The following is a 22703-nucleotide window of genomic DNA, read 5'->3' on the forward strand; positions in this document are numbered from 1 at the left end:
AGTGTGGGTGACCAGCTTTCCCAGGGGGTAAAGTATTGCCCTCCTCCTCCTGTTCAAGGGGAAAGAAAGCAGTACGAAGTGACTGATTGCTCACAACAACTCAGTAACACAGGAATTAACCACATGCTCCCTATTCAGTGGAGAAACTGAGGCCAGGAAGAGAGAGGTGAGAACACCAGTGTATTTTATGGTCCTCAGTTCTGCTAACTTTGACCTGGAGAAAAAATGCTGCTAGGCTATGAAAGGAGCAGAAATGCCCAAAGGGACCCCACGCTGTCTGTCTGCTCAGCCATCAGTAGTGGCAGAGGCTCAGCTTTTGGCCAAGTGCTTGGCCCAAACCAGCTTGTGAGCCGCACTCCACCTGCTGGCAAAACGTAAGACCTGCAATTCAGTTTTTCTCCAAAAATTAGGCAGTACTCAGTAGATACTCTGTCCTCCAGTTTCCATTTAATTAGCACTCTCCATTTTGTTTGTAAAACAGACTGGCCTCCGCCTGTAAATCACACTGAGACTGAGGGGCTCTGGCCCAGTACCCTGTCCGGTCCACCACATTCTCCCCAGTTCAGTTACATTCATAGAACCTGCTCCCGAACCTGGGGATTCGAGTTATTCCTATTACTGCAATGACATCATTTAATATTAAATACACGGATGCAACTAGAGATTACCATACTAAGTGAAGTCAGAAAGACAAAGATCATATGGTATCACTTAGTGATGCCCGCTTAGTGGACTCTAAAATATGAGAAGCGAGCCTCTCATCTCTGAAACAGAGTCACAGACACAGGACAGACGGGTTGCTGAGGAGGGAGGGGACGGGGGGCAATGGACTGAGAGGCTGCAGGTGGCAGATGTGGGCTTTTACAAGTAAGATAGATAAACAACAATGTTCCCGTGTCTAACACAGAGAACTATATTCGATATCCTATGAGAAGCCATAAAGGAAAAGAACATAAAATATATATATATAAGAACCACTCTGCTGTACAGCAGTAATTAACACTGTAAGTCAACTATATACTTCAATTAAAAAAATTAATTTGAGGATCTGATGAAGGCTATAGACCCACTGAAGAAGAAAACCACATATACAAAAAATTTAGCTTTCAAAGACCTCTAGAAGCCTGCCACTAAACTCTGTAATCAAAGTTTAGAGATTAAGGGATTAATAGTAAATTCTTAAATTTGAAAATAATATTAAGTAAATCAATGAATTATAAATGTGAAAAGATAGGGAGTCAATTTTCTGAAAACCTACATAAATGCTTTAGAAAGATTCAGTAACCACAACTTACTAAGAAAAAATTGCCAAATTATCAATGAATCAAACATACAATAGTGGAAAATTGGTAAAAAACAAAAAACAAAAAACCCCCTAGGATTCTGCCCTCAAACTACTTCTAAAAATGTTTAAATTGTTTTACAATGTGTGTTTTACTCTAAAGAAAAAACTGTAAATTTTAACTCCTACACTGAAAAAAAATGAGTTGGCTTACTTTTAAAAAGCCTGGTAAGTGCCCCATGTTAGAATACAATTTTAAGAATGTGTGTATATGAAAGAGACAGAGGCGAAGACAGAAACAGTGGAAGAGGCGCTCCCTGTTTACCTGGCTGGTAGAATAATGGACCAGGTGTGAACTGGGTTCACTGCCCACAGTAAAAGGACTTAGAACAGAGTCCAGGTAACCAGGCTCCAATCTGTGGGCAATAAATGGGGTCAGTCGCAACATCCCGTCGGTCCTGGGCAGGGCCCCACCCCCCTGGAGGGTTCTCCCAGGACCCTTGCCTAGTCCCATCACAAAGGGACCGCGCGAGGGGCAGCAGCAGTGGCGTGGGGCAGCTGCCATGCTGCCTGGCTGGGAGGTCGGACAAGACACTGACCGTGTGCTGAAGCCAGGACTGAAGGACAGGAAGGGGCAGTGGCTCAATTAGACAGATCCAGGCAGAAGTCCGCACGGGCACCAGCGCCCTGCTGGCACGGCGGGAGGTGGATGGGGCCAGAGCCAGGCAGGGACCCGACCCCGCAGACCCGTCGCTTACAGAAGAGTCACTTTTATTTGAAGGGATACTGGAAAGCACTCAAGGGCTTTAAATAAACGGACATGAATTGGCTTGCACTCAACAAGGCAGGCTATTTTGGCTCCTGCTATTTTGGACAGTGGCTAAATCTGCCCACAGAGGGAGGAGCAGCAGGGAAACTAGTCAGGGAACTATCGGTGGGGTCCAGGCCATGTGGAGCGCAGTGTCAGGCCAGAAGCTAGCAGGAACCGATGGAAGACTGCATGGGAGCTGAAGAGAAGACCCCGCGCCCAGGCCAGTCTTTCCAGAAGTGCAGATGTGACGAGAAGCAGAGACAGGGTGGCGAAGTGGAGGGGGCAGAGGAGAGCTTTCACAGGCAATTACTAGAGCACACGTGTGTGCTGCCCAGAGTGATCCAGCAGAGGGAGAGCCTGGTGAGGGAGAGAAGAGCGTGCCACGACAAGGAGAGGCGATTCTGAAAAAGAGAAACAAGACCAGGAAAAGTGGGAGGGCTGGGTGCAAAGAGAAGAGGCAGGGAGACAGGGCCATGGCTGAGGCAGGTTTCTGGAAATGCATACCGGAGTCTGAGAAGCCCCGAAAAATGACGGGCGTGCCCACCTTTAACTAGCAGCCCCCAAATTTATCTGAGCACGAAACCCTTTATTCACATAAGGCTTCTTAGGCAGTCAGTGGCGCACAGTGGTCACAGAGTGAAAACGGGAGGCAGACTATCCAGATTCAGATCCTGGCCCCGCCACATGGTTGTGCAGCTCTGAGCAACTTGCTCAGCATCCCTGTGCCTCAGTGTGATCACCTAAGAGGGGAGAGTAACAGTTCTTACCTCATAAAGTTGTTATAAAAACTCTGAGCTCAGTCACAGCACTTAATGCCCAGCACAGAGTAAGCTCTCCATGAATACTGCTACTAATTCAACACAGAACTAGTGTTCTGTGCAACTAACTTTGGGAATCGAGTCCTGGCAGGAACTTGGGCAGCGTGGGGGCGTGGTGCCCACTTCGGCGGCCTGGTCCGCGCCTCCTCCCTCCCCCAGCCCTTTCTGGCCTCCTCCAGTGGTGTCCCGCTACCTCCCCAGTTCCCTTCTCAGTAACGCCCGGAGCATGACCTACCTCATTCTTTGCTGCATCCTGCTTCCCATTCGTTACTGCTCCCGGTGAGGATTTGGTACTTCGTTCTTCAAGGCAGCTGATAATGAACGGAGGGACCACATCAGAACCACCTTCTCTCTCTGACTCCTTCTGAGAAAACAGAGCCATAAAGAGTTTACGCAACTTGCTGGAGGTGAGGCAACCAGTGTGAAGCCCGGATTCAACTTCAGGTGTCTGCCGTCAGAGCACATGCTCACGCTACTACAGCAGTGTCAGAGCTACGTGCAGCTTCTTTACGGCAGATCTTGAAAGGAGTGAATACTGAACTTCAGGGGACAGACACAGTACGGAAGATAGGTGCTCTGTCAATAACTTATCCAGACCAACATTTATTGAATGCCTACTTTCCAATCATTGTGAACAGGCTCTTCCATCCAAGGGATTCCGGGTGAAGCACCAGTGAAGATAAGCACACAGGATGGCCTCGCAGAACAGGAGAGACATAAAGCACACTGCTGCCTCACAGGACAGAACCGTGAGTGCGTGAACAAATGAACACAGCAAGGGAACATGCAACAGGGACAAGAAAGAGTAAGTCCTTGCAGAGAAGCTTTATCAGAGGAGGAACGATCGGATCGGGCCTTCAGCCACGAAGATTTCAAATGAACAAGTGGCGGGAGTAACGCGCACAAAGATGTGAAGTATGTGTCACGGAGGAGGTTCAGTTGGAATGAACTGAATGGCAGGAATGATACTCAAAAACAGCAAAAGAATCAGAACAATGTTTAGCAGTCCTACTTCTCAGAAAGTAAAAACAAACAAAAATCCTCAGTCAATACTGATGTTGAGGCATTTCTCTCAAGTGAGAATTATTCTTACCAACCACATGAAGATTGAGACTACTGGGGATGAACAGGATGACTTGGGGATCAGCATGTATTTAAGTTCTCAAATGGGAGGCCACACAAAATTCCTCCCTCTCGCTTCAATATTTGCCCATTATCTTAAACCATTTCTATTCCTTTCCGCGGCTAAAGTCAACAATTATATTTGCTTTACGTGGATTATCCTGACAGAAGTACACACAGTCTATCATTTCCGCAGCCCTGTGAAAGACTTATCTCCCATCCTGCGACAGACGAAGCAGCCCCGGGCTTGGCAAAGCTGAGATTTGTCCAAGATTACCAAACTCTCCATCTGGAGGTCAGGCTAGTTTGGACCCCTAAGACTCAGTGGATCCCACCCTCTCCAGGACTGTGTCTCATCAAGGCACAGGTGTCTCTGAATTCTCCCTTTCAACTTGTTCTGACCCCTAAGTTTACCCTTTGTCTCTCAAGACACTGTCATAATTCTTTGTATTTCCTGCCAACTTTTCGAAAGTACTTTTTACTGCTGCTTTACCACTCACTCGATCCTCAGCAATCAGAACTATGCCCCTACCTGTTCAGGCAACTCCAAGTCTTATTTACGTTACATCCAACAGGAACCCCTCTCTTTTCCCTCTGTCTACAAAAGGACACAAATGAAAATGGGGCGCAGGCCACGCAGGCGCGTGACACAGACTCCATCAGGGAACAGACTGCGCAGAGGCTGGCAGGCAAGTAGGTGGCAATCTTTCCTTCCCTTCCACTCCTGGAACACTAAATGGCAAGCTGACGCCATACCTGAAGTGTGTTCCGTCATGAGCTGTGATGTACAATCTGTAAAATACACCCAAGGTACTCTCCCCAAACAACCTCTTGTGTGCTGACCAATGAGCCCCAAATGCTAATCTTGCCAACTTCACTTATGTGGTGTAATCTAAATCCCCAATTTTCCATTCTCAATATGCGCAGAGGACCTCAGTTCTCAATCTCTGGCTTCACAATTCCCACGCCTCCACTCTTATCAGCCCCGCGCCCACAGTCAGTTATTCTAAGCCTGTTCATACTAACTCCATTCACAAACTAGCAGTTCCTACCGCCTTTAAAATGATGACAAGTTCTTCAAAATGTTTCACTTCTGATCAGCTTTTCAGTCTTACCTCCCATCATTCTCTCCTTACAGTCATGCCCCACTAGGCCATTCTTCACTTCTCACTCCCTTTACGTGGGGATGCCCTCTTCTCCAAACTTTCCTTGAAAAAATGCTTCTTCTGCAAAAACCCTCATTCCCTCTCATCAGTCCTTCCCTGCGTTCCTTCAGCATGACCTTCGCTCCTCCATTCAAAACTTATTTCCATCAGGCTTACTAGGCTTGAGTGTCATCATTTTTAGACCTCTCATGCCCAGCTTCTAACACAGGGTCTCAGACATATATGCACACACAGATGGAGTTAAATGAAATACATTACCAAGCACGGAAGCAGAGAGAGAGACAACAGGAAATGGTGAATGAATTGTCAGACAGAAGTCTAACTTCACAGAACATATTTGAAGTTATCTTTTAGTTTCAAATGAAGTCCAAAGACATACTGCTATAAAAGCTAAGAAAAAAAAAAACTCAATCCACAAAATCAGTAGAGATCAATTTTCAATGACACAGTCAATGGATCTTTTAAGGAGCAGTACTAAAATAAATGTAATGCTGCAATTAACAAGAACCACTTCATTTGATCTGGTGTCACTAGGGCGTTACGATCGAGTGGAGATTAACTCGGCACTCAGCATGGTCGTCCGCTCTTGCCGTCCAGTCTATCACCGGCGGTCTCGCCAATGACTGTGATGAGACAGAGAGCGTCAGGTTGGCAACCGCATCAGCTAATGGAGCAGTAGTGGTCAGGTGGATACTTGGCCTTGCCTGTCCTTTCCTCAGAACCAGGCGAGCATGAGTTCAGGTGAGGAGGGGTGTGAGCTTGTGGCTATGAGGGTTATCTGGAGCAAGAGTCGAGCAAGATAGATGAGAGTCAACAGACTGGACATATGCAATCAATGAGCCTGCTAGCCTGCCTAGTACAGGCAAAGAGAACACCTGCATGGCAAAGCTGGAAATGCACTGAGCTGAAATCCCTGGGTGGCTCTGAAACAGATCCTTTTAAAATACTTCTTGCCAAGTGGTCTGTGGTCCATGTGACTGCTATCTCACATGGCTACTAGAACTAGGTTAAGGGCATTGAAGCAAATTCCTTTCTTAAGATAATGTTTCTCTAGCAAGTTCAAACACCAGAAAACCAGGGTGATAGTTTAGCCTTTTCACAATTTATATAAAATCCAAATCTAAGAGACTTGCCCTAGTATCCCTTTAATCCCAAATCCATAGGAAATCTGATACCTGCTCAGAAAAACTTTTTACCAAAAATTTATATTTTGTTTTCAATGAAAAACTCTTAATTTCATAATTTTCATATCACTTTTTTCTTTTTTATTTAAAATATTATAACCAATTAACATACTAAGATAACATTGTTTACATTCCAGTGGTGCATGTTTAATGACTAGGGCATGAAGGATTAAAAACCACAATAATTATCTCAGCATTCCCTACAAAGCGCCCCATTCTGTTTTGTCTAGAGGAGGGGAGAGGAGAGGGATTGGAACACAGGGAAGGGAGCGGAATGAAAAGGAATGGCATCATACAGGGAGAAAAGCAAATGTCGATTATCATACTTAGGTTTCAGGTTTCAGAACCTGTTGAACAGGATAAACTATGAGAAAATAGATGTCACAGTCCAGGTAGACAGCTAGTTCAGTTTTAACTTCATCATTCGGCTAAAAGATTAAGAGCTTCTCAAAAATATACCAAATATCGGGCCTACAAAAGTAATTTATTTCTTCGTAAAATTTACTAAGATTTATTCCTTTTGTAAAATGTAAAGAATGGACTGATATCACGAGCAGGTTTCTACTTACAAAAAGAGACAGTAATAACGTCCAACGAGCACATCTAACACAATTTTCTAAGATACATAGTGAAAGATTTTACAGGTGAGTCTCTCTTACTGATGCAAGGTATATATTTTACATACTTACTGGTATAGTGTTGACACTGGCTATAAAGTACTTCACACACATAATTCACACTCAGTGAAGATCTAACAGTAAGGGCAACTGCTTACTTGGGAAAGCATAGAAAATCAGTGTGAGGTAGTTCAATAAAAACCTAGTTTAATTTGTAAGTTACTGTGAGAATAGAACATTGTGCAAAACTGATCCACAGGTAATATTTCTCAGAAGTTTCAGTAACGAAGAGAATCTAAATCGGAAATGGCCAGGAAGTGTTACTCTTACTAGACTCTCCTTAAGAGCACTTAACTAAGAGCAAGTTAGTTTGAAACTAATTAGGACGTTTTTTTCCTTACCAGTTTTTTAATCATACCCCAAACTATACATTTCTGCTTCAATGCCCTTTACCCCTTCATCTTTCATGCTATTCAGGAAAAATGAGTTTCCTCTGATTCAGGAAAAACCTAAGAGAGATCAGCAGAAACACAAGCATACTAAAATGTAAAGGGTCCAGAGGCAACACTTAAGGGCTGCTAACGACAGGACAGTGGTGTCTGGGTTTCCTACTGGCAAGTCTCCTGGGGTCACGGGGCATCATGCACTCACTCTGCAGCTAGGGGGTGACTAATGAACAACACTCACAAACAAACTACAATAGTGTTCTTGAAAACAGACTATGCTTTTACCTCAACATGTTGTACAGGCTTATGTCTAGGCAACAGTGAGTAGTTACATCCTCACAGTGTAGCACATACTGGCCGATAGTGTCTACCAAGTCTTATCTGTAACCCCAAACGGCTTCATTCGCTTGCTGCTGATTGCACTATCAGATACCCACATCCTCTTCACCTTCACCTTTTTAGACAACACAATAGGATCAGCATGGAAAAAAATAACAAAAGGGCTTATGGGAAAGTCTGCTGTTTTACATGCAATCAAGCTTCTTGCTACTGTTAAGGGGGTTGTGTGACAGCCTTCTCACTTAAGAGGCAGGCATTTCTCTTAGGAAGTCTGGTGTGGATACACTGTGCCTTTACCAACATAGGGCATGCATACCAGGAACAATCAGCGGCTGAGGGTGTATAACAAAATGAGAACCGTAGCAAACAGTACGAAAGCGCTGAGATGCTCTATTTTTGCCTGTTATAATTAAGCAATCCCAACAATACAATCATTTAACAAATGGTCAGTTTATATTAGAGGGTCACAGAGTAGTAACCAGGAAGAAATACACAGAAAGAATTACTTTCCTAACCTATAACGCTGAATAATAAATCTTGGTCTAAATAATTTTCTGACAGTAAGACCATGGGTATATTAAGTATATAAAGTTGAAAATCCAAAGTTATAAGATAAGCAAGGTGGTTTTACCTAAGTACTGCTTGACAGAAATCTTATTTCCACTTATTTAAAAGGTGTTTAAGATGTTTTAAAGTTTCAAAAACTTCTAAAACTAAAAAGAACTAGCCCATCTTTAGCTTATTTGACACAGTTAGAGAAGAGGGAAAGTTGTATTGAGATACTGCATTTTAAAAACCCAGGGCACACAACACTTAAACAGACTTTGTTTTTAGGATGTATCTTAAGTCTACATGACTATTAAGAGTTTTGTTTTCTCTCAATCAACTGAAACATGCTGGGTGGCAAGTGGAGCTGGCATTTACAACAAATGATACCGTTAAAACACCTGGTTTTCCTTGCTTAACCAACACCTGCGCCAAGAGATGGCTTATCAGCAAGGAAGCAGAAAATGAAGGGAATCTTCTGGGAGCATGTCAGTTGTTAAAGTGCAACAGTGAAATAATCTATTCTATAGAAATAAAGCTAGTTAACTGTCAAGCTAATAAAAACTTAACACATTCGTGCTCAAATTCTCCTGAAACTGCAAATCCAATCCTGTTTCTACAATTCAAGAGGTGTCATAGTCTCAAAACTTTATTTTGACTAATAAAATTAATGCACCCTGTCATATGAGTAGAAAAGGAATAAAAAGACTGCCACTTCGAAAGAGGCTGGAAATCATGGCTTAAACAATCAAAAACAATCTTACTATTTTAAAACATATAAAATGGCTGTTAATGTATTTTGATCCTATATATTGCACATTAACAATGACCTAAAACACCTTATTCAAAAGGAATTGCGCACTGAATACACGAATACCATGCCAAGTGGACTTTCATAGGCCACACGTTGCATCGCACCAGTTCCTGCTCCTGCTGGTCATTAATTCCATCGGGCATTCTGCCTAGAACTTTTTGCTTATTTAAGTATGCATTTCCCAGTTCATTACAAGAAATCCCTCTCGTTCCAAAAATAATAAAAAGTGCCTGGGGCATTACAGACAACATATTTCAGAGATAATGAGACTTCAATGACATTTTACTTAAAAAAAAATTCTGTTATAGAGAAATAATTTTGCAGATATAAAATGTAAACAATTAACATACAACTGTCAGGAGCAGCACCATTCTTACACTATTCAACATCCACATCGTGTGTTTTATTGAAAATTAGGTATTAAAAAAAATGAAAGACTCAGACTAAATAACTACCACTTATGCCTGCTCTGCTCAATATGAAGAAACAGTCCTTAGAAAATGATATCCTATATATGGCTGTGTGCTACTATTTTCAGATGAACGGTATATTGCTCATTTTATACATCACCTACAGAAATCTAAGTAGGCTTTGGAACCTCCCAACAGCTAGTATAAATATGATTACGCCACAGGTAGAATCAAATGGCCAGAAACACCCTGAGAACTGGTGCTCAACTGACTGACACTCTAACAGGAGACTGAATAGGTCCAAGGGCCCGAGGCTGTAGGAAAGAGAAAGACCAGACTCTAGATCATTGCTAGGACCTACAGCCTGAGTAGATTAACTCAGTGGATACAAAAACAGGCTCACAGCTAGTACAGGTGAACCATCTGTTTATTTGCGTTGAAATGTATTATTCATGAAGTATCCTCTTGACTTGATGTGATCATAAGCTTTGAGCATGCCACAAATTTGCAGAAAACACCATATTCTCTTACTGCACTGTTGGTGGGTGGGATACGGGGATAGGAAGATGGTGGTAGACGCCCAACACTTTCAAAGACATGCTCTGAGTTATTCTGCCATTCAGATGATGGGGCTTTTGCCAAAATTCACATAGGATTACCTATCAGTTGTATGTAACTAAATTAGAATTGGCAGGTAGCAAATATTGGAGGTTTTTTTTTAAAAAAACACGTTCATCATTTACAGTAGTTATTCCTGAATATAACTGGCTACAGGTTATTTTCCCTCACTCCTCTGGGGTTATTTCATTGATAAGCACATAACCCTAAAGGATAGCATCATGAACAAAACATTTGAAATAAATTCTAATAAAAAAAACTATAAAATCTTAAATAATTCATGATATAGGCAAGTCACCACATAATAGTTGCTTTGATAAACAAAATCTTACAAATTCAGTAAAAAAAAAAAATCAGCAGCATAAGATAAAGCAAATATGCAAAAATTTTAAACCATGATAAAATAATTAGGTTTACATTATACAGTTAATTACAGCAAAAATACACAGTTCTGTTGCTGTTTTAAAACACAACTTAAGTTTTAAATTACATCACTTGAAATTAAAAAAAATAAACTACTTTACTACAAAATGAATTCTACATTTTTGAAAAATCACTCAAAAATAAGACCACTGAATTGTTTTCAAAGTAGTTCTATCAATGACTAAACAACTCCCCATCCCTCCCACCCCCCGAGGCCCAAGTAGTCATCTACAGCAGCCCAGAGGCCCAGCCGACGCTTCTAGACTGCTGTCTGTATCCGAGGCCAAGGTCGGATCTGTTGACATTGAGGACACATCATTGGCAGACGACGATGATGACGGACGCTGAGAGCCACTGGTCACTGCTGCACCTGTGCTGAGGAACAGAACAGCGAATCAATTGCAGACAGAGTTGCAGATGGAGCTACCAGTACTGTGCCGACTGCCTCCAGTGGCCAATAATTTTTCTTTTGGTTTTAAAAGGCTCACTAAAAATAACCACAAGTGACACACAGCACAACACTAACTTACAAACAGTTCACTGCAAGCTACGGGGCGAGAATTTGGAAAATGTCTGGAAACCTGGAGCCCCTGCCCTTTCTACTAATTTTTCAATTTCAGACAAGAATTATTCAAGACAAGAATTCTCAACTCCAAGCAATATTTAGAAACAGTCCTATAGCAAGATTCATGAACTGGCTTCAGACTGTGTGTGAATAATACTGATAATACATGCAAAACTGTCTGTATTGCATTTTGCTGTAGAGAGGATCTCAAGGAATGTATGACTCAAACAGTCAAAAAAAACTACAGCCCTAACAAATGTAAACTGGTGCAGCTTCTATGGAAAAAGAGTATGACGGTTCCTCAGAAATTAAAAAGAAAACTGCCATTCAGTTCAGTTGCTCAGTCATATCCGACTCTTTGTGACCCCACGGACTGCAACACGCCAGGCTTCCCTGTCTATCACCAACTCCTGGAGTTTACTCAAACTCATGTCCACTGAGTTGGTGATGCCATTCAACCACCTCATCCTCTGTCGTCCCCTTCTCCTCCCACCTTCAATCTTTCCCAGCATCAAGGTCTTTTCCAATGAGTCAGTTCTTCACATCAGGTGGCCAAAGCATTGGGAGTTTCAGCTTCAGCATCAGTTCTTCCAATGAATATTCAGGACTGACTTCCTTTAAGATGGACTGGTTGGATCTCCTTGCAGTTCAAGGGACTCTCAAGAGTCTTCTCCAACACCACAGTTCAAAAGCATCAATTCTTCGGTGCTCAGCTTTCTTATAGTCCAACTCTCACGTCCATACATGACTACTGGAAAAACCATAGCTTTGACTAGATAGACCTTCGTTGCCAAAGTAATGTGTTTGTTTTTTAATTAGCTGTCTAGGTGGCCATAACTTTTCTTCCAAGGAGCAACCGTCTTTTAATTTCATGTCTGCAGTCACCATCTGCAGTGATTTTGGAGCCCAAGAAAAAAAGTCTGTCACTGTTTCCCCATCTATTTGTCATGAAGTGATGGGACCGGATGCCACGATCTTACTTTTCTGAATGTTGAGTTTTAACTTAACTTTTTCACTCTCCTCTTTCAATTTTCATCAAGAGGCTCTTTAGCTCTTCTTCACTTTCTGCTTAAGGGTGGTGTCATCTGCATATCTGAGGTTATTGATATTTCTCCCGGCAATCTTGATTCCAGCTTGTGCTTCTTCCAGTCCAACGTTTCTCATGATGTACTCTGCGTATAAGTTAAATAAGCAGGGTGACAATATACAGCCTTGACGTCCTCCTTTTCCTATCTGGAACTAGTCTGTTGTTCCATGTCCAGTTCTAACTGTTGTTTCCTGACCTGCATACAGATTTCTCAGGAGGCAGGTCAGGTGGTCTAGTATTCCCATCTCTTTCAGAATTTTCCAGTTTGTTGTGGTCCACACAGTCAAAGGCTTTGGCATAGTCATAAAGCAGAAGTAGATGTTTTTCTGGAACTCTCTTGCTTTCTCGATGATCCACCGGATATTGGCCATTTGATCTCTGGTTCCTCTGCCTTTTTAAAATCCAACAGTTCACATACTGTTGAAGTCTGGCTTGAAGAATTTTGAGCATTACTTTGCTGGCGTGTGAGATGAGTGCAACTGTGTGGCAGTTTGAGCATTCTTTGGCATTGCCTTTCTCTGGGATAGGAATAAAAACTGACCTTTTCCAGTCCTGTGGCCACCTCTAAATTTTCCAAATTTGCTGGCATATTGAGTGCAGCACTTTCACAGCATCATCTTTTAGGATTTGAAATAGCTCAACTGGAATTCCATCACCTCCACTAGCTTTGTTCATAGTGATGCTTCCTAAGGCCCACTAGACTTAGCATTCCAGGATGTCTGGCTCTAGGTAAGTGATCACACCATCATGATTATCTGGATCATGAAGATCTTTTTTGTATAGTTCTTCTGTGTATTCTTGCCACCTCTTCTTAATATCTTCTGCTTCTGTTAGGTCCATACCCTTTCTGTCCTTTATTGTGCCCATCTTTGCATGAAAAGTTTTGAGGTTCCTCAAAAAACTAAGAAGAAAACTGCCATATGATCCATCAATCCCACTCCTAGGCATATATCCAGACAAAACTATAATCTGAAAAGACACATGCACACCAGCATTCATTGCAGCACTATTCACAACAGCCAAGACACAGATCAACGGCTAAAGAAGACATGGCGTGCGCGCGCGCACACACACACACAAAGACACACACGTGCGCGCGCGCGCACACACACAGACACACACGTGCGCGCGCGCACACACAGACACACACACACACACAGACACACACCTTGGAATACTACTCAGCCATAAAAAATAACAAAATAAAGCGATCTGCAGCAATATGGATGGCCTAGAAATTATCATTCTAAGTCAGAAAAACAACTACCATATGATATCACTTATATGTGGACTCTAAAATATGACAAATGAATTTATCTATGAAACAGAAAAAGACTCACATAGAGAACAGGCTGGTAGTTGGCCAAAACAGGGGGGGTGAGGGTGGCTGGACAGGGAGTGTGAGATGAGCAAGGGCAAACTACTGTATATACGGATACCTGAAGCACTTTGCTGTACTCCAGAAACACAACATTGTAAATCAATTAGACTTCAATAAAATAAATGTTTTTAATAAAACACTTGCCCTAATAAAAAATGCTTCATGACATCTTCTCACTGTAAAGTACAAACCATCCTTCTGATACATCCTGTTTTAAAGCAAAAGCCAGGACAAAGATTAAAATCATTTTAATTCGAAGGATCCTTGGTCCAGCTGCCCCATCTGGTTACATGACTTGCCAGAGCCACACAAGTGCTCCAGATAGGGAAACTCGGGTCTTGCTATTTCCGTTCTAATAAGTACTTGATAAATGTACACATGGGCTTCATAAAGAGATAAAAGTAGGGGAGACTCTTTTCCTTTACCAAAAGTATAGCCTAACAAGCATTTCCTGGATTTTAAAAAGTAAGAGGAATACTTAACCTACAGAAACATTCTCACAGTGCAACTGGGTCAGGAAGAAGAAATGACACTACGGGGCGGGGAATATGACCCGTGCCTCATGCAATGGACAAGAGCTTTTGAACTACATGATCACTAAATAGGAATCATTCCAAATATGAGTATATTAAATAATGCAAGTTATACAGAAGTTCTTAAGAACACATTTATGGAATAAAAAGCAACAGTTTTCAAACTGAGTAATAAAAACTTCTAGGGGTGAGTTTCAGGGACCCAGTGATGTTAAAACCTAGCGAGTTGAAAACCACTGCTCCAGAACCCAGTACCTCAGTGTTTCAAATTATCCCTCCTTTCTGTCCAATGACAAGAAATAAAACATTAAAGTATGAATGGTCCTCTGAGAGCTTGTCTTCAAGTCCAGCAATGAACTAACTAGAGGCCTTGGAACAGGCAAATCTCTAGGGCGCTGGGGCAGGGGCTGGGAGACAGAGGAGAATGAAACCTCAAGGGACGGAGCAGGCAATGGGAGGCACACTGGGAAAGGAGGTGCACGGGATGCCTCAGGCCGGCAGGAGAGAGGAGCAGGAGGGGTGAGGACCTCGGATTCCAGACCCAGGAGCCTATCGGGCTCCCAGTCACAGCGAGATGATGATACCAAACTTTTAAAAGTTCAATTCTGAGTATCACTTAGAGTCTTTCATCTACAGATTAAAATCACTTCAGAAAAAAAAAAGTTCAATTTGTACAGCACTATAGGATGCACCTTTTCTGACCGAAGAGTATACAATCCCATGGATAGCTTCAAAGACCTGTACTGAAACAGTCAAATCATCAAAGTGTTTTATCACATATACTTTCTCATGCCTCTATTTTTTATCCAAATTTTATTTTATCCAAATTTCTTAATCTAATAAAAATTAAAATTTAAATGCATCATAAATTAAAGTTAACTTTTTAATCTGAAAATCAAATACCTAAGGGAAAAAAACTTGTTTATTTCTGACCTTTCAACCAATATAGTAAATTCTCAGTAAATTCTCTGAATGGCAATAATATGGAAAAATCTTTAATTTATCTGTATCTGAAAGTCTTCAATTTCTGGATGTGATATCTTTAATTTCAGGTATCTACCACTTCCCTCTCTGTTACTGTCTACATACTCATAGGGACGCAAACTCATTTTAATATTACCTAAACCAAAATAAAGACAAGATGAAATCCAGGGGGCTAAATTATATATTTACTTTTTAAAATCAAGACAAAATGGTATTATGAATTCCTGATATTTTGAGTAAGTCAACTGTTTCTTCTGTTTTGCATATAATCAAGAACTGAATATTTTTACAGCATTAATTTACTAACACTCTTTGCAAGCTGTAACTGAGAATCTAGAAAATGTCTAGAAACTTGTAGTCCTGTCCTTTCACTGACTTAGTCACTAAATTAAAGGTTGTCTAAGATTCAAAATTTTTACTTATAAATTAAGAACAAATACAACTGCTGTATCTATCTCATGAGGTGATTAAGTTTACTCAAACATTTGACACGATGTGCCACTGACTAGGATATTATGCTAAAGTATAAAACTCTCCTAAATAATGGATTTTTCAAATCCAATTTGAGCCTCCATCATGAACAATTCACTTATATGACTACTGCATATCAATTACAAAGCCAATTAATTAACTCAGTTATTAAAGCATTTATAATAGACCCTTTGTTACAACTAATTGTAGGTATAAGCTGTCGAAATTTATATTTTCAATTTATATTTGCAAAAGAATCTGTATTATAATTTGGAAGACTGCATTTCTGATCAAGGGTTTAAAAAACAAAGAATTAAAATATAAGCAAAAATGTCATAGAAAGCTACAAAAATTATTTAAATATATGTTTACAGTACAAAAAACTGGGTACCTGAAACTACAGTTATAAATATTACTTCATAAACAAGATGCTAGATATGATATCCAATTTTTTTCTTAGAATTATTATATAAGAGTTTTAGAAGGATGATTAAAACGACAGAGTTTTACTCTAATTCAAGACCTATCAGTTGAAACAGTATTCTTTAAGACTCAGCTCAAATTTAATCTCTCCCTAACCTTTGTAGCCAGAAGTCTCAGCCAGAGACCAAACTGGATGCTGGAAAAACCACGCCCTCTTGAAGTTACTGATAAACATGGCTTTAAGTATTCACTTTTCTACACCAAAGATTTGTAGTCTTATATCATTTAACTTTTCTCAACTGTTTCCTCATCTGTAAAATGTGCATAAAAATCCCTTCCTTGGGGTTTTCCGGGGCTGAATGAAACGAAGTACAAAAACCACCTATGTCTATCCTGTGGTACGTACTTACTACGTACATGTCACCTAACTTTTCCCTTAAATTCTTCCCACGTTTACAAGTACTAAAAGTTAACATGAGCTTATGATAAAAGAAAATGTTTAACTCATACAAAGCCAACATTCTTAAGAGATAGAATACCTTCTGACAGCAGTTTTAACAACAATAATGCCAACAATAAAAAAGATTTTAAATTTCAGTTCTTCACTGGGATGTCAGTATCATAGAAAAAAGATGTGCATTTTATGAAGTCAGTTACTGATACATTAGTACAATGTATTGATAGAACAGTGTGCCAGTGCTTTCAAATTTAACCACAGAAGCTGTACTCCTTGCATTTACTGAACTTTGGATACTAATGGCAGCAAATAGAGAAAGAACTGAAAGTTTCAGGCCGCTGAAGATCACAACACAAGAAGTAAACTGTAACCATAACTAAGCTTATATTGTAACCAACCTAAAGGAGAGGGCTGCCCCCGTATAACTCCATTCTTGGTTCTTTCCTCCAAGTCCATAACTTCTTTGTATATCAATTCTGAAAAAGAGGTAAATAAAAACTTTTCAAAGTCTGACAGGCAATCTCCCAAGATAAGTATATGTTAAACAAAAAATTTTCACACACATTAAATAGTTCAAAAGGTGTCCTTGCAATGGTAGAAGGTTGAAAAGTGTCAACCAAAGGTTCAAAGGTGTTAATAACAATTTATCGATCCTCAACCATGAATTATATTGAAAGAAAAAAAATCTCTGTTGTAATATTCCAAAAGTTAGATTAAGGCAGATCTGAGGTTGTAAGTTTTATCTTCTAGACTCCACCAGGACTTTATACTCTATCATTCTATACTAAAAATGCTCATTTAATTCTCTCCATGAGGGCCTGATTCAAGTTTGTCTTACTAACTCCTATTTCCCAATAGAGAATAGAGCCTGGCACAGAGCATGGTACACTGTAGGTACTTACCCAGATACCTGTTAAAAGATATAAATGCAAGAGTATATGGAACCTTCTTTAATCAGAAGAGAATACAAATACATTTTCATTAAAGGGAAAGAATCAGGTACCTATCCTTCCACACCTTCTGAGCTGAAGCACGGCCTATCATTACTATACGGATTTCTCCACGAGCATCTCGTTCCTTAGCTAGGCTTCTGGACGGCGGGTGGACGGCTGGCAGGGCCACTCCAACTGAAGAGAAAGAGCAGATGCTACCCTGCAGCGTATCTGGCCCCTGCCCTGTGTTCTTGGACGCGATCTGATGTCAAGTGTGATGTGCCTCATGAGTCTGCCTATCAGCTCAAGGCCTTTCTGGAGTGTGCTAACACTGCCCTTACTCTTCCCAGGCCATGAAGCTCTCTGAGGGCTGCATAAAAGCGACGGATGCTCTTCCGAGAAAAACGTGGACACAGGAAGCGTGCACAGAGTTTCAAGGAGTCTGCAACTCATTAGATTAGACGTCTGATAAATGACTTCTGATCACAGGGTATGGTGATATTCAAGTTGATAATAAGGCAAAATAAGTGGATACAAGAGCTGGAGACACCAAAGTCTGCTTGCGGTGGTAACCTACTTGAGCTAGGAAGAAGAAAAATAGGACGTCTTGATAGAGGCAAGAACGGGAGATGTCTTTAAGAAACAAAAAGGAATGATAAGCATTCCAGATAGGCGGATTAAAAAGAGAGAGAGAGAAAACAGTACCTCTTTGTAAAAAGCAACCTAGACAGCATATTAAAAAGCAGAGACATTACTTTGCCAACAAAGGTCTGTCTAGTCAAGGCTATGGTTTTTCCTGTGGTCATGTATGGATGTGAGAGTTGGACTGTGAAGAAAGCTGAGCGCCGAAGAATTGATGCTTTTGAACTGTGTGTTGGAGAAGACTCTTGAAGAGTCCCTTGGACTGCAAGAAGATCCAACCAGTCCATTCTGAAGGAGATCAGTCCTGGGTGTTCATTGGAAGGACTGATGCTGAAGCTCCAATACTTTGGCCACCTCATGCGAAGAGTTGACTCATTGGGAAAGACGCTGATGCTGGGAGGGATTGGGGGCAGGAGGAGAAGGGGACGACAGAGGATGAGATGGCTGGATGGCATCACCGACTCGATGGACGTGAGTCTGAGTGAACTCCGGGAATTGGTGATGGACAGGGAGGCCTGGCGTGCTGCGACCCATGGGGTCGCAGAGTCAGACACGACTCAGCGACTGAACTGGACTGAGGGCAGAAGAACCAAAACTAGTCAGGGGTACTAACCTGACAAACTAATCTGTAGTTAGTAGCTTTGGCAATGAATTTTTCCTGTTATGCTGCTAAAAAAGGGAGTTTGTAGGGAGCTACTAAACTGCGTTTGGGTAGGAGAAAAAGATATAGAACAAGAACAAGTATGTTTAAAGTAATCGAAAATCCTAGAAATATACAAATGAAAATACTATGTTTCACTGATTTTTAGACGTAGTTTTTTCAGTTAGCTTAATGGTGCAGTACAGCTGGCATTGTTTTCTCTTTCTTAGTGGTATATAATAGTGTGTTTTACACCTGGGGGCCTATTAAAATTCCACAAAATATCATGTATGTTTACTGTAAATGTAATGATATATAAAATATCAGGTTAGACATTTTAATACCTACTCTGATCCATAGTTTCTATACTCTCGTATATTACATATTACACAGACAGATGTACTAGGTTCTACCTAATTCTATCATCTTGGTGGGCTGTACAGAACCTTATTAATACTATATGTCTCCCAAGTCACTGAGGGAAAACTAATTTCTGATTATTCCAAAGAAAGAATCAACTTCATTCCTCCCAAATTAACCTGTAAATGGACTACCTGCTTTGGTTTATACCTCCCAGTCCTTTTGCCTTCCAAGTATTTAGGTTCTTAGCTCTTACTAACATATCTTCTGTCCACCTGATTTTCAGTGACTTCTCCAAAGTCATGCAGATACAAAACTGGTCAAAATATTACATGACAGACAGCAATATAAATAGAAGCAAATGAGATCTAAGGGTAACTTGGCCCAAATGTCCCAGGGAATCTTTTAAAGAAAGAAATACTTTAACATTTCCAAGACTTTCAAAGCATTATTAATATTCAACCAAAGTAAAAAAACACACACACACACTACTCTATTAGATATGCAAAGATTAAAAATTAACTCACTCTGTTGATGAGGGTGGGGGTAAAAGACATTCCTATACAATGCTGATGTGAGTGTAAACTGCTACAGTTTCTTCAGAGAGTAATTAGGAACAGCTGAAAACATCCTCTGGCCCACCAAATCTCCTTGCAAGGTTCTTCTCACAGGCATATTCTCAGATGTGCACAAGAATACTACAGAGTAGACTGTAACAACCACCGGCTAGGCCCAGTTTAAATGCTCTTCACATGGTTGTCAGAACCGCCCTGTGACACAGCCGCACAGCAGGTCACTAACCAGCTCTTAAAGCAGATGAGCCAGGTATATGGAGCAAGAGGGAATGGTCTCTAAAATATACGACAATATCAACAAAGCAATTGCGAGTTGTATACAACTGTCTGTGATTAAAACAGGGTGGGAGAGGAGAAGGGGGAGACATCAAACACACAGGTTTGTATACTTGCAGACTCTGAAAGAATATTAAAGTTCCTGAATATACAAATGTGCCTTTGTCTGGGGTGGGGAATATAAGGCATTAAGTTAGTGAAGGAAGGAGGTTTAGTTTCTACTTCTGCAAAATAGTTTAAATCATATTATCAAATGTCAGTTATGAATAACAGAAAATGTCTTTCATCCCCCTAAAATGCTGACTGAGCAGGACAGGAAGCCAGCGCTCTCCCGGCTCCCTCCGACAGTCTGGGGGACGTTACCTTTCCACTCCTCCACTGTGTGCTCCCTTTCATCTAGCTGCTTGTCAGGGATCTTTGGTGGTGGCTGAAAAACAAGGCAACAAAAACTGAGTCAGTTTCTTCAAAGTCTATAAATTCCTTACAATTACTTGAAATATTGACCATGCAGAAGCCTTGGAAACACACACCATTATACCAAAACTGATCCAACGATCAGTGCTGATTCTGTGTAGACAGACTAATTTGGGAAGACTCCATGACGGGAAAAAAGATGCTTAATAGTCTTTTTTTTTCTTGTTTTTGCAGCTATTGTATTTTATTTACATCATAGAATTGTGCTATGCTTTGGACACAATAATTTCTTTACAACAAAGGTAAGATGTTTTCTCAAAGCGCTCAACATCATAGCTCAACTTACATGGTAATATGGCAAAAAGGCAAGAAACAATGGGAGGGAAGTTTATTTTGTGTAGGAGGGACTTGGATATGTTCATTCTCTAAAGGAATTTTTCATGCAAAAACAGAAAGCACCACCATCATTTATTTATATTTTTTTTATTTATTTATTTTTTTAATATTTTTATTTAAAATTTAAAAAATATATACTCTAAACCTAACTTCAACTCTAAGAGTACAATATATTCTTCAAACATTCAGAAAAGAACTTACAGCTTCTGCTTCAGAAGGATCATACCAGACATTGATGTACGGGTGCTGGAGAGCTTCATCTACAGAGATCCGTTTAGACGCGTCAATTACCAGCATTTTGGATAACAGATCCCTTGCCTGACTGGCTGCAAAAATAATAAGATGTTTATGTAATGTATCTTATAAGGTTTTTAAATTATCAATAAATTTCAGAAATCTGAAATTAACATGTACTAAAAAATGCTTTAAAAAGAATAGATTTACTATAAAATTAGGTCATGCATATGATTAAAAATATACCTAAAAATAACTAAAACCTCACATTGTTCCATTACTCAGAAATACTGTTGAGTTACATCCCGTAACAATATAAATACACCCCCATAAACCTCCTCTTCAAACAGCCACCTACCCACAATGGAATTAAAGATAATATTTTTAAAAGTACCTTTAAGTTTATTGTGTTCCGAGTCAGCTGGGAAAAGTACATCAGGGAAGAGCTTCTCAAAGCTATATCCAGCATACTTAGGTCTGTTTTCAACATAAGTCCTTACTGTTGGTTGTAGTTTCTTCATGAATTCAGGACATGGTGTTCCAAGCTGTTCAATAACTTTATTCCACTGATCAATATCTAGTATCAAGTAGCTAAGAAAAATACTGTGCATCTAATGTTCAACATATTAGTCATATCCACATTAAAATAACAAGAAAATGGCAATTTAAAATTCTGAGAAAGAATGTGGCAGTTATAAATCTTACAGCCACCTTGCAAAAGGCAATGACTGCAGGTGGACAGAAAGAATCAATGACAAGCTTTGTTACCCTTATTTACTAGGTGTATGTGTGTGTCTACTAATACTGATTTTCTCATAAAAATGGAAGCTTAAACTCACAAATTCCAAATACAAATGATGAGTGGCTCAAAGGAAAATGGTAATTCCTGCCCATATAGATTCTACATATAAACTGGACACAATTCTGAACACAGAATTTGCCTTTTCTTCTAGCTTATCAAAAAATGTGACTGCATTTCTGAGAAGATAAGAAATATTTATCATCTGTCCTTCTTTTCTGAGTTTTCTAAACTAACAGAAAATAAGCAGCAGCAATAAAAATGATGGCATTCCTTTTTGCAATTCTTTGTTTAGCTTATGTTAACTAAAATATTTTAAAGCTCTGAAGTCTGAGAAAATGACTCACTATTTTGGTTAAGGTATAAGGCTAGAATTCCCTGGTTTCTTTCCTCCCAGTCTTTAGTCTTTATACTTCAAGTGCTCCCCATGGATTAAGACCTAAAACTTTCTTACTGGAATACGGTTTCTCCCATTCGTCTTCTTAAAACAATTCTAAGTGTCACTAGTGATAAACACAATAACAGATCACTGTTACTACAAATATCAGAAGTAGTCAGATGAACAAAAATCATGAACCCAAATCTACTCATCACCATATACAACTGTTACTGCTGAAACTCTCAGATGAAAAGATCAGTATGTTATGTTGAGAAATGAGACAACAACCAAAAGACACAGAACACACAGAACATTAACAAAACAGAAGGTGGGGAGGACAAAACAAAAGGGTGACCAGGAACAACAATTCAAAATTCATATCATGTCCTAAGTACTTCTAGACTTACTCAAGTGTATAATTATTAGAAAAATTTAATGCAAGCCATGATTTTTGATTCAGGTTAAATAAATTAACTCAAAGCCAACAAGTAACTGTGGATAATTAACTTGAGTAGTTTTCAGAATTAACAAATGAGACAATCAATGAGGGAAAGGAAAG

At 40.1% G+C, this 22703-nt stretch overlaps 1 protein-coding gene and 1 long non-coding RNA gene across 6 annotated transcripts in view; both read right to left on the minus strand.

Moving 5' to 3' along the window:
* Nucleotides 1352-5470, minus strand: LOC108634158. The gene is made up of 3 exons (XR_001917447.1): nt 3530-5470; nt 3147-3275; nt 1352-2833 (listed from the first exon to the last, which is right to left on the minus strand). It is a non-coding gene; the product is annotated as an uncharacterized LOC108634158 (long non-coding RNA).
* Nucleotides 6442-22703, minus strand: part of MAPK8 (mitogen-activated protein kinase 8) — a 98415-nt gene continuing 82153 nt past the window's right edge. For 3 of the 5 annotated variants that reach the window (XM_018042428.1, XM_018042427.1, XM_018042431.1), the window contains 5 exons: nt 21361-21543; nt 20934-21058; nt 20286-20349; nt 16896-16973; nt 6442-10966 (listed from right to left, as the gene is read on the minus strand). In XM_018042428.1, coding sequence (XP_017897917.1) covers nt 10821-10966; nt 16896-16973; nt 20286-20349; nt 20934-21058; nt 21361-21543 — 596 coding nt within the window. In that variant the 3' untranslated portion in view covers nt 6442-10820. Of the gene's footprint in view, nt 10972-16895; nt 16974-20285; nt 20350-20933; nt 21059-21360; nt 21544-22703 lie in introns of all 5 variants that reach the window. The other 2 variants (XM_018042429.1, XM_018042430.1) reach the window with 1 other exon arrangement.

Source organism: Capra hircus, chromosome 28 (genome assembly GCF_001704415.2).
Source record: "Capra hircus breed San Clemente chromosome 28, ASM170441v1, whole genome shotgun sequence".
NCBI classification, from domain to species: domain Eukaryota; kingdom Metazoa; phylum Chordata; class Mammalia; order Artiodactyla; family Bovidae; genus Capra; species Capra hircus.